Raw genomic sequence first — 10,792 nt, 5'->3', positions numbered from 1 at the left:
GAGAGCAGGGCTGTTGGTGGCGGGCGTGACCAGGGCCTGGGCCCATCCCACATCCGCCACACTTCCATGCTCACATGGAAAGGTTCACAAAAGGTGTCACTGCCAAAGACAGGGTTGGGGACAGAGACCAGGGTGGGGTTGGTCCCTTCTTGCCACGGTGAGAAGTCGTCAGCAGCATCCTCTTCCGCCTGGGAGCAGCAGAGGGGTGAGTGGCAGGGCACCTTGAGCGAGATCCAAGGATCCGCCATGGCAGCCCCAACCCAGCCCTACCTGGAAGGCAGAGAAGCCAAAGCCCGTGGGCTTGCCTTGGGCACGGAGGTAGAGAGCTCCAGCCACCAAGCCAAGCAGTGCTCCAGCAGCAAGCACAGCCCCCACACCTGCTGCCACAGGTGGGGCTTTGGGCGCCAGCACTGCCTGCTACAAACAGGGAGAGTACTGACCTGGCGGGATCTGTCCCACCACCTTCCCCAGGCTCACAGGTTGTGGGGATGCCAGGAAGGGCTCTGCCTCCCCAATCCCCAACTTACAGGCTGTGGGGGTGCCAGGAGGGGGCTGGCCAGAGCATGGATGATGCCATTGAAGGCCACGATGTCCCACACGATGACATGGCTAACCACAACTGTCCCCGGGGCCTGCAGGGAGACCAGAGTCAAGCCCATGGTGAGCAAGGGCCAGGGCCACCAGGGTGGGACAGCTGCCAGACTCACCACAGGGGCCCAGGAACTGTTGTCAGGGCCTGCATCACTGATGATGAGGCTGAGGCCTGAGTGGGCTGGAAGCAACTTCCCCTGGCTGGCGTTGGCACTTAGGAGGGTGGCGTTGGAGGCGTGCAGCTCCAAGTCTGGGCCACTCAGCGTCTGTGGGCAGAGCAAGTCCTGTTGGCCTGGGCCAGATGGAGATGGCCAATTCGGGCTCTGCTCTGCCCACACCCCTGCTGGTTACCATGTTGTCCACAAAGCCTTCATTGACAGGGACAAAGAGTGTCTTATACGTGAGTTCATCATCCAGGAAGTCCAGGAAGTCAAGACCCCGCTGGGTGGCATTGGCATAGCCCAGTAGCATCTGGCATGGTGGAAAGACAGAACTGTGAGCAGGCTCCCTCCACGGGGATCCCAGCACCCTCCACCCCCAAGGCTGGGCCCCACACACCCCATAGAAGGTGGAGAAGTTGGCAGTGGCAGCCAGCACATCCAACAGCTTCCCATTGCATGTGCTGATCCCATCACCCACGAAGCCATCTCGGCATCGGCAGGCCACATCTGCAGGAAAGGCAGGTCAGTGGCACAGTGGATTGGTGGGAAGGGGCAGAGCCGGGGAAGTAGGGTTTGGTGGGGTGGACGCACCTTGCACGCGGAAGCAGTAGGCATCCCAGCGCTCCGAGAGGTTCTTGCGGGCACCCAGGCTGACTATGCCCACCCGACCATTGCCACAGTCTGCCACAGGGAAAACCACAGGGTGGGCAGCAGAGCCGTTGGCCAGCCAGCCCATGAGGCACAGGTGGAAGCCCAGCTGTAGGAACAGGAGGGGATGCTGAGACCCAAGACCCAGTCAAGGCCTCCCCCAACACTTGGCCCCAACTTCTGGGCCCCACACACCTGCTGGGCAGCAGAGAGCTGAGGGAATGAAGCAAGGACGGCTCCCTGGGCTTTGCATGCCGCCTCAGCCTCCGAAAAGTTCAGACCATAAGGGCCGCTGGTGGCCTGGAGGTGGAAGACACCAGCCCGTTTCTCTGCAGAATAGAGGGGTGCATGGTCAGCTGGCCAGCTCTGAGGAATGAAATGGGTACTGGGAGTGGGCAGGGGACACACCCTGGAAATGCAGATCAGTGCACACGGCATCTGAGTGGCAGGGTGGTGGCCGGCCCAGGCAGCGGTCCACAGGCGGTTCCAACTCCTCCAGACACTGCAGTCCATCGCCTACGTAGCCTGCGTGGCACTCACAGCGCCGTGTGTTCTGGGGTTGGGGAGAGCAGTGGGCGCCCTTCCGCCCTCAGAGGTCGGAAGGTCTGCCAGGCCTCCCCACCCTGACTGCTCGGCTCCCCAACCTGCTCACCAGGCCGGTGCTCAAGCAGTCGGCATGCTCGCTGCAGCCCCCGCGGTGGCCATCTGTGCAGGGGTTGCGGGCCCGGCAGCTCCAGCCATCACCCTCATAGTCAGGCAGGCAGGTACAAGTGACCGCTGTTCCTACCTGGCTGCAGTTGGCGTGCTCACTGCAGCCACCATGCCCGTCCTGGCACAGGTCTGCCACTGAGGGCAGGGAGGCAGTGGTTGGACCCAGTGACTGCAGGGGAGTGGAGGCCTCCCACCTCCATGTCCCCGCCCACCTGCTTACCTGTACACACGCGGCCATCCCCTTCGTAGCCCAGGCTGCACTCGCAGCTGTTGCCTGCACGGCACACAGCCTTGGGTGCACAGGGTGGGGTACACACAGGCTGCAGCTCTGTCCCCGAGGGCCCAGCCCCCAGAACCAGGTTAGTAGTTGCCTTACTGGCCTCTGCCCATTCCACCCACCCTTGGTGCCTTTACTGATGTGTGCACATGTACACAAGTGTGCAGGGTGGGCACAAGCACGGGGCTACTCACCCAGTTGCACCTCACAGTGTGACCCAGTCCAGCCTTCATCACAGAAGCAGGAGCCAGAGCCCCCAAGGCCCTCATCACAGCGGCCATGCACAGTGCAGCGGCAGGCTGGGGAGAAGGACAGGCAGGAAGATAAAGATTGGCCCACAAGGGCCAAAGGAATCGGGCCGTGGGGCAGGCAGGGACGGCCCACCTTGACAATGGGGCCCAAAGGCACCCGGTGCACAGAGTTCACAGGCTGTCCCAGCAAAACCTGAACGGCACAGACACTGCCCACTGCCACTCATGCCGTCCATGCACATGCCACGGTCACTACAAGGGCTGCTGGGGCCGCCAGGGCAAGCTGGGGATGGGGTAGGAGAAGTGAGGTGGGGCCAGGGGCTCTCACCAGGACCCCCATACATGTACCTCCAGCCTAGCCCTGCCATCTGTCCCCGACCCATGTCCCCACACTGCTAAGATCCCTCCAGGCCTGTGTCCTGGAGAGCATCCAGACCCCCCAGCACTCCTCCCCAGGTTCTGCACCGTCCACACTCCCACCCTGCCTCTCCCAGCACTCCCACTAGTAAAATCTACTCACCACCCAGAGCTCCCCAGCCCTGGATGCCCTCTCAGGGACAATGGCCAGAGCTGTGCCTTGGCTCTCTTGGGGAACAGAGGAGCCAGTCAACAGTGTCTGCAATGCTCACCTTGGCACTCACTGCCATAGTGACCAGGGCAGCAGCTGGGCTTCCAGGTGGTGGTGACACAATTGCGGTGGCAGCCCCTGCCCAGGCCTTGGGGCCTAGCCCAAAGGCTGTGCTGGACCCAGACACTGTGTAATCCCAAAGAGCGCAGCGGAGGGGACGTCCAGAACTTCGGGTACAAGCGCCAGCAGGCCTCAGGGCTGCCCTGGGCCAAAGGAGTCAGGCCGCAGTCGGGTGGTTCTGAGTTTGGTGGTCCTTGGGCTCTGCCTGCCCCCACCCCACCACCCCCACTCAGCCCCTAGCCCTGTACCTGCTCCTGTGACCCCTCAGGACAGGGTGGCTCCAGCCCACAGATGCTGCAAGTGTTCTGGAAGGGAGGGAAGCCAACACAGCAAAGTCAGATGGACGGACACCACAGGGGTGGGCTTCTACCCGTCTGCCTCTGGCCTCCCTCACCAGTCGCAGGGGCCGGGTCTCAAAGTGGTCACAGCGAGCACCAAGGCCAGGTGGCTCCAGCAGCTGGTCGATGCCGTAGGCCAGGCCACCCTCAAAGGGCAAGTGCCGCTGCACAATGCGGGCATCATCCTCACCCACCATGAGCTCACCCTGCAAGGAGAGAATGTGAGGTATGCGGGGGTCACAGGTGCACTCCAACTCCACTGCCAGGGCCCCTGCCTCCTACTCCCCTCATCCAAGCCCTCTCCCCAGACTCACGGGCCGCGTTCGGCTGCAGGAGAAAGAGATGGGGGTCCCATGCATGGTTCGAAGTGGGCCCAGGTTGGGCAGGTCAGATGCCAAGGCCTGAGCAGGTGGAATCATGATTGGAGGTGGAGAGGCAGGGTGAGCTGCAGACAGTGAGGACCAAAGTTGGAGGCTGTACCCACCTCGACATTGCGGATCATGTGGCCCCGCAGAATGGCTGCTAGCTTGTCACGGTGGTCCTCATGGTACAGCCAGGCCTGGCGATCCGGAGGCAGGGCTCGAAAGGCGGCGTCTGTGGGCCACAGCATTGTGAAGGGCCTATGGGATGCCTCTCGAAGCAGGGGCAGGAGGCTGGCCACCTGGTGGGGTGCAGCAAAGGTGTGGCAGTCGCAGCCCAGTCAGAGACTAGTGAGCAAAGGCAGGGAGCCGTGCCACAGAGCAGGAAGGGGCTCCACACTCACCCACTCTCATCTGTGACCATCCCAGGCAGGAATGTGTGTGCACACATCTCAACTGTGCACACTGCTATCAGAAATGCGGGCACACATAAGCACACCCATGTGCTCACCCTGGGGTGCTCATGCACACAGATGTGGCTTGTGCACACGTGAGTTCACACAGGCTCACATGGGACAGTGGGCACACAGGTGGGCATGCACGCACAGGTACGCATACACACTTGCACACACTTCCATGTGCATATGTGTCCACAATGACAGGCCCAGATGGGAGCAGTACCTTCAGGAGGCCACTGAAGATCTTGTAACCGAAGCCCTGGGCAGCAGCAGTGACATTTCTCTGAGGAAAGGCTCTCATAAACAGCTAGGCCAGGCGAGAAGGGAGGATCCCAGGCCCCCAGCTGCCTGCCTTCCACCTCCCAGGCCCCTGCCTGTCATACCCTTGGGATGGGTTCATCATCCGGCTCCCAATGCAGCACGTCGGGGGGCAGCAGGACACGGTCGATGAAATGCAGGATGCCATTAACGGCCTCATGGTCGCTGCTCACTACACGCGCGAAGTCATTGAGGTATATGCTGCCCTGGGGGCGGGGCACAGGGCTGATAAAGCAGATGGGTGGGGTGCTTGGAAGCTGTCAGGGCCTGAGGTGTGGGCGGAGCCTGGGTTGGGCGAGTCTTAGGGTGCAGGCAGTCCCGGGTTCGGGACCAGGACAAGAGGTGGGCGGGGTCTGGGGCGGAGTCAGGGCAGGGGGCGGGACTCAGTCCTCAGAAGGACGCAAGGGTGCTGGGCAGGACAGGCCCACGGCAGTGGGCCAGGGCCAGGTCGCGGGCGGGGTCTGGGGCTGGACTCAGCTCTGTCTGTGCGAGGCCCTCCTGGTTGGGGGAGGTGAGGGTGGTGACTGCGTGGGGCCCGGGCACAGGCGCGCAGGGGCGGGGCAGGCCAGAGCCGGGGCTCACCTCCCTCTCGCTGAATCGCAGTGGGTGCCCCGAGAGCGCTGTGGCGTACCCCTGCTCCAGCAGGTCCTCGCTCCGCAGCCGCCGGCAGCCAACCACATGGTAGCGAAACACCAGCTGGCGATGAGCGCGAATCCGGGCCAGCTCATCCTGGGGTGGAGTCGCGAGGGGAGTGGGGTCCCTGACTGTTGCCTCAGCCCGAGCAGGGCCACCACCAGAGCGCCCAGCCCTGCCCAGCGTCGCTCTGGGGGCTGCATACCTGCGACAGGTTGCTCATTAGATCTGCGTGCGGCACGAAGATGGTGAAAGGCCCATCGCCCTTGAGCTCCTTGTATTCCTGAGGGAGGCAGCAACAGCGTGAGTGGAAGGGGAGAAGCCTGAGGCCTCCATGGATCTCCTGGGGAAGACTTGGACTCAGAGAGAACAAACCAGCCAACCCCCTGACCAGATGGGAACAGAAGCCCAGAGACGGGTGGGACTTGCAGGTCACAGAGGCCCAAGCTGGCCACTCACCAGGAGGCGGAGGCTGAAGAATGAGGCATGCTTATCCCTCAGGAGCTCCTGGGGGGGCGAGGGTCAGCTCAGATTTGGGGCAGCCCCCATTCAGGGCCTGGTGCCTGTCCCAGCACCTGCAGCCCAAGGTCTAGCCAAGGCAGACATGAGGAAAGGAAAGCCGCGGGGTCTGAGTTGGGGTCAGGGCTGGTTTCATGGGTCATAGCTGGGGCCAGGCCCAGGTACAGTCAGAGGTCAGGCTCAGTGTCATGGTCAGGGCCAGGATCAGGATCAAATCGGGGCTTTGCCAAGACCACGGGTCAGGCCCATGGGGCACAGCCAAGACCAGATCAGAGGTCTGACTTGGGCATCATTACCAGGCCAACTCGGGCACGGCAGGTGAGGCCGTCCCCCACGGTGTTGGCTGTGTCGCAGGTACATGTCCTCTGGCCATCCCCTGTGCTTTTGCAGGTGGCATATGGGCTGCAACCTCCATTGTTCTGAGGCAGGGACAGGAGAGGAAGGTATCAGTGGCTTCCAGGACTTCTCTATCCCACTCAGCCCTGTGAAAGAGGCCATGAAGGCCCCTGCTCAGCCCCCCAGATTCCATTTGCTACTGATCAAACTCGAGCTTCAGGGGAGCATAGCCCACCCTGCAGAGGCCCTTAGGACCCTGCTGGAGGTGAGGAGGGCAGGTTCTTGCCTCAGTCCCCTCTCCTTCTCCTCAGCAAAGGAGGGCGGGACCAGGTGCCTGACCTTAGAGCAGGGGTCCAGGAGCTCGCAGGTCCGGATGCCATCCCCATGGTAACCCTCGCGGCAGCTGCAGGAGACCTGTCCCCAGTCTTGATCAGTGGGGCTGCTGAGAGCCAACAGCCCGCCAGCACCCTGTGTAAAAGGGTCACCCCCTCCCCGGGCCTGCCCTGAAGGGAGGCCCCATCCTGTGAGGGCATGGCATGACCCCCCAAGTCCAACCCTGCCATGCTGACCTGCTGGGGGCCAGTGGGGATGCACTCAGCATGAATGTGGCAGCCCCCATGGTGGATGAGACAGCTGTTAATTTCTGGGGGAAGAGACACTGGGATGGGGGTGGCCCTTAGAGGACCGCCTTCATCTGTCCTCTGTACCATCTGTCCCACCCCCTCCTCTCTCAGCACCCCCAGTCCCCACAAGTCCCACATGCCCCTCAGCCCTTCCTAATCTGACTCAGATCACTGAAGCCAGACCCCTAGCCCCACATACAACCCAGGTTGGGGGCCTAGTCTCACCCTGGCACAGCTCCCCGTCGCCCATGTAGCCATCCTGGCAGGTGCATGTCCGCTGCCCAGGTGCCACCTTGGTACAGTTGGCATGAGGGGAGCAGCCTCCATGGCCATGGGCACAGGGGTCCACCTCTAGGGGGAGATGGTCCCAGAGAGTCTTTAGGAGTAGGCACAGGGCCAGGGGCAGAACAGGAGAGGAGGGCATGAGAGAAAGGAAAAGGTCAGAGGGAAGGGTGAGTCCCAAGATGGGACAGTGAGGGGGGCTGGGCCTAGAGGAAATGAAGGGGGCTCTGTGTGGACAGCCACCCCAAAAGTTCAGAGAGGGCTCTGGGCGTCCATGTGGCTGGACCTGAACAGAAGACGCCATTGCCGGAGTATCCTGCAGCACAGGCGCAGATGGAGGCTCCGGCCGAGTCCTGCACGCAGCTGGGAGAGGTGGTAGTGGCTAAGCCCATGCCTGTCCAGCCATGCCTTGACCCCCAGGCTCCCCGCCACTCACCCACCTGCCTCAGGCTGGGCCTACTCACTTGGCATTGGGGTCGCACTTCCTAGGGCACTGAGGACTGGTGATTTCTGGGGGGCAGGAGGATGACTCTGGTCATTCAGACCCAGGAACAGCCTCCTCAGTAGCCACCTGCACCCTCCCCCTTGGGACCCACTCACTCTGGTCACAGCGGAGGCCCTGCCAGCCCACGTTACAGACACAGCTTCCATCCCCTTGCAGCCCCTCCTGGCACAGCCCATGGGCACAGTCACATACTGCAGTGGGATAAAGGAGAACAGGAGTTTCCCAGTGCCCCCATCTTGTCCCGGCTGGGGTCTCCAGGCTGCTCTCTGCTGCCAGGAAGCCCACCCCCACCCCTCCCCAGTCCTCACCTCCGGTGCAGTTGGGCCCGTAGCGGCCCAGCTCACACATCTCACAGGCGGTTCCATGGAAGCCCTCATGGCAGTGGCACTCCCCGCTGCCCAGGAACCTGTCCTGGCACTGCCCATGGCCCGAGCACACCCCCCCCAGGCCTCCTGGGCATGGCTCACACAGCGTACCAAAGAAACCAGGACAGCAGTCTGGCACCTGTCAGTGTTGGGGGTGGAAGAGAGGGTGAGAGAGGCCCAGCAAGGTGTCGGGGGAAGGGGAACGGGGGCATCTCGGGGCCACAGAGCCACGGAGCAAAGCCCCTCAGAACCCCAGACCCAGGGACGAGCAACTCAGAGCCAAAAGAGACACAGAGATGCCTCCTAAAACCCTCCCTCTGGCAGGGTGGGGAAACTGAGGCTCAAGCAAGGAAGGGCTGCACCCAGATCCCACAGTGAGGGGCCGAGCCAGGCCCAGTTGCTGCCTCTGGGGTTTGGCTGACAGAGCCAGCTCCAGACTGCCCTTTCTTCCTCTCCCAGTCTCCACTCCCTCCCCCAGGGGAGTTGACACAGGGACAAACAGTAGCCCTCTGACTTCAGACCTCTCTCCCCTCTCCTTCTTCTGGGTTCTGGCCTCACCCTAGTCCCAGCCCAGTTTCTGCCCTTAAGATCCAAACTGGGCTCCCCCCTGGGCCCCACCCACTCCCACCTCCTTCTCTCCGGACAGGCTTTGGGGGGGCTTCAGGGCAAACCTGGATCTTCTTGGCACATGTGTAAGAGCAGCCCCGGGAGAAGGAGAAGCCAGATCGGTAGACACAGCTCTTCCTGGGTGTGTCCTGGAAATGGCGACAGGCAGGAGGGGTCAGCCAGTGGCTCAGGCAGGGGCAGGGCAATGAATGGGGAGACAGACAGATGGACTACAGTGTCAGGCAGATGAGCAGAACAGCAGAAGGGTCAGAGAGGGACCAAGACAGGCAGACCGATGGGAGAGGGCAGACAGGATCCAAGCCTCGGGCCGCAAGTCTGAGGGAATCTCCCCTCAGTAGAGCCATGCCAGCCCTCCAGGCCTCTATGGGGATGTCAGCCACCCAGTTCCCTGTGCCTGGAGGCCTGGGCCAAACAAAGTTAGGCTGGAGGGTGAGGGGATTGGGCACCTTGGAAGAAGTGAGGGCAGGCAACGCAGGGACAGAGCTATGCTAAGCCCAGTCTCACCTGCAGCTGGAAGCCCTGAGTGCAGCGGAATTTCCTGGTGCAGTTTACACATTTCTCCTAGAGGGAAAAAAGGTGGGGCATCAGGCAGTCCAGGCCTGGATCCCTGCCCTTCCTCCAGGACAGGCTGACCCATGCGCTCCTCCCCACCAGTCAGGCCAGCCAGCAGCTCCCAGCTCTGAACTCCGGTGCCGGCCTTCCTCTGGCCCCAGCCTCTCACCCTCAGGGCCTCAGCGTGGCTATGCAGGCAGCGACTTGAGCCCACCGTCAGGACCCCTGACAGACCAATCAGCGAGCGGCCAGGGGCCTCCAGCATGGGACCTTCCAGTGGCACATGGTTCACCTCAGGCTGGGGAGAGGGATGGAGGCTGAATCCACCCACCCACCACCCTCACGTGGCAGGGCTATAAGGTCAGGCGGTACTCCAGGGCCGGGGGCCTCCCTGGAGCAGAGGTTGGAGGTTGGAGGCTCACAGCTGGGGACACTCCAAAGGGAAGGGATCTTCAGGGATAGGGGCCCAGGCTAGGGTCTCCTTGCTCCCTGACCCCCAAACCTGGCCACTGTGGTTGTAGAAGACGATCCAGTGGGCAGGGCCCAGGAGGGAGTTGCGGTGTCCGCCCTTCCGCAAGGTTTCCATGGAGAGGGCCTCCCCCAGGACCACATGGTGCCGCACTGTGTCTGCGTCCTGGGAGAGAAGGAGCGAAGTCAGGGGACTCCAGGATAACAAGTGCCCTGGACAACATGCCGCACCCACCGTGTCCCTTCATGGTGGGATGGGAGGCTTGCCCTCTGTGCCTTTGCCCTCCCCACCATTGCCCCAGCCCCATGGCCTCACCAGGTGGCTGCTGTTGCCCTGAGCCTCCAGGGAGCGGTTGGTGGGCACAAAGATGGTGTAGGCAGTGGCAGCCTCAATCTGGGACACCAACCTATGGCGCTAGGGATGGGGTGGAGGTCAGGGATGGGCATATTAGTTGTCAGTCTTGACACTGGGAGCCAACCAGCTTCCTCTGGACCTGGGGCACAGTGTCCCCTGAGCAGGCACGTCCCCTCTTGCCAGCCTTCCTTACCTGCAGCAACTCCCGGAAGAGGCTGAAGGCAGGCACCAAGTCCAGCTGCTGCAGCAACCCCTGCCCACCGGGCACATCCCCTCGGGAGGGCAGTAAGACCTGGTACAGAGCACAGGGCCTGGTCAGCATGTCATTGCTTCACGGCCTGCCTGCGAGGTTCCCTGCACACACCCTCCTCCTGCTGTACCTGGCTGAGGATGTGTAGGACACCGTTGGTGGCAAGGAGGTCAGCCACGTCCACGCTGGCATTCTGCACCCAGACCCTCTGGAAGGCAGCAGCAGAGCTTAGCCACAGGTGGGCGCAGATAGACCCTTAAAGGTGGGACAGCCCCAACAGAGAGACTGCTGGGCACACAGGCACCCACAGGTGGTCTGCAGGCTGGCCCATGAGCTGGGTCCTGCACAGAAGCTCCTCCCAGGAACTGACTCTGATCCTGAGTCAGACTCAGGATCCACCAGCTGGGCACACAGACTCCCCCCAGGGTCCGTGGTGAGAGGGGCGCTTGTCCATGTGCAGACTCAGATGGACAGACA

At 62.4% G+C, this 10,792-nt stretch overlaps 1 protein-coding gene across 4 annotated transcripts in view; it reads right to left on the bottom strand.

Annotated features, from left to right (window-relative positions):
* The window catches only part of STAB1 (stabilin 1), a 30,163-nt gene that overhangs the window by 213 nt on the left and 19,158 nt on the right, over positions 1–10,792 (bottom strand). Inside the window, exons 31-68 of one of the 4 annotated variants that reach the window (XM_050778413.1) lie at positions 10,446–10,523; positions 10,259–10,357; positions 10,027–10,125; positions 9,745–9,876; positions 9,412–9,540; positions 9,195–9,251; positions 8,735–8,818; positions 8,007–8,202; positions 7,794–7,889; positions 7,658–7,703; positions 7,480–7,556; positions 7,137–7,262; positions 6,858–6,931; positions 6,628–6,702; positions 6,249–6,371; positions 5,893–5,940; positions 5,639–5,716; positions 5,383–5,529; positions 4,866–5,006; positions 4,706–4,765; positions 4,150–4,326; positions 3,980–4,066; positions 3,722–3,871; positions 3,576–3,632; positions 3,269–3,470; positions 2,773–2,922; positions 2,583–2,687; positions 2,332–2,439; positions 2,053–2,246; positions 1,809–1,953; positions 1,596–1,729; positions 1,344–1,509; positions 1,150–1,259; positions 943–1,062; positions 708–857; positions 528–632; positions 271–417; positions 75–188 (exon numbers count right to left, since the gene is read on the bottom strand). In XM_050778413.1, coding sequence (XP_050634370.1) covers positions 75–188; positions 271–417; positions 528–632; positions 708–857; positions 943–1,062; positions 1,150–1,259; positions 1,344–1,509; positions 1,596–1,729; positions 1,809–1,953; positions 2,053–2,246; positions 2,332–2,439; positions 2,583–2,687; positions 2,773–2,922; positions 3,269–3,470; positions 3,576–3,632; positions 3,722–3,871; positions 3,980–4,066; positions 4,150–4,326; positions 4,706–4,765; positions 4,866–5,006; positions 5,383–5,529; positions 5,639–5,716; positions 5,893–5,940; positions 6,249–6,371; positions 6,628–6,702; positions 6,858–6,931; positions 7,137–7,262; positions 7,480–7,556; positions 7,658–7,703; positions 7,794–7,889; positions 8,007–8,202; positions 8,735–8,818; positions 9,195–9,251; positions 9,412–9,540; positions 9,745–9,876; positions 10,027–10,125; positions 10,259–10,357; positions 10,446–10,523 — 4,386 coding nt within the window. Of the gene's footprint in view, positions 1–74; positions 189–270; positions 418–527; positions 858–942; positions 1,063–1,149; positions 1,260–1,343; positions 1,510–1,595; positions 1,730–1,808; positions 1,954–2,052; positions 2,247–2,331; positions 2,440–2,582; positions 2,688–2,772; positions 2,923–3,268; positions 3,471–3,575; positions 3,633–3,721; positions 3,872–3,979; positions 4,067–4,149; positions 4,327–4,705; positions 4,766–4,865; positions 5,007–5,382; positions 5,530–5,638; positions 5,717–5,892; positions 5,941–6,248; positions 6,372–6,627; positions 6,703–6,857; positions 6,932–7,136; positions 7,263–7,479; positions 7,557–7,657; positions 7,704–7,793; positions 7,890–8,006; positions 8,203–8,734; positions 8,819–9,194; positions 9,252–9,411; positions 9,541–9,744; positions 9,877–10,026; positions 10,126–10,258; positions 10,358–10,445; positions 10,524–10,792 lie in introns of all 4 variants that reach the window. The other 3 variants (XM_050778414.1, XM_050778412.1, XM_050778415.1) reach the window with 3 other exon arrangements.

Source organism: Macaca thibetana, chromosome 2 (genome assembly GCF_024542745.1).
Source record: "Macaca thibetana thibetana isolate TM-01 chromosome 2, ASM2454274v1, whole genome shotgun sequence".
Classification (NCBI taxonomy): domain Eukaryota; kingdom Metazoa; phylum Chordata; class Mammalia; order Primates; family Cercopithecidae; genus Macaca; species Macaca thibetana.
Note: the sequence above shows the minus strand (reverse complement) of the source record. Positions and strands in the feature narration are given on the sequence as shown.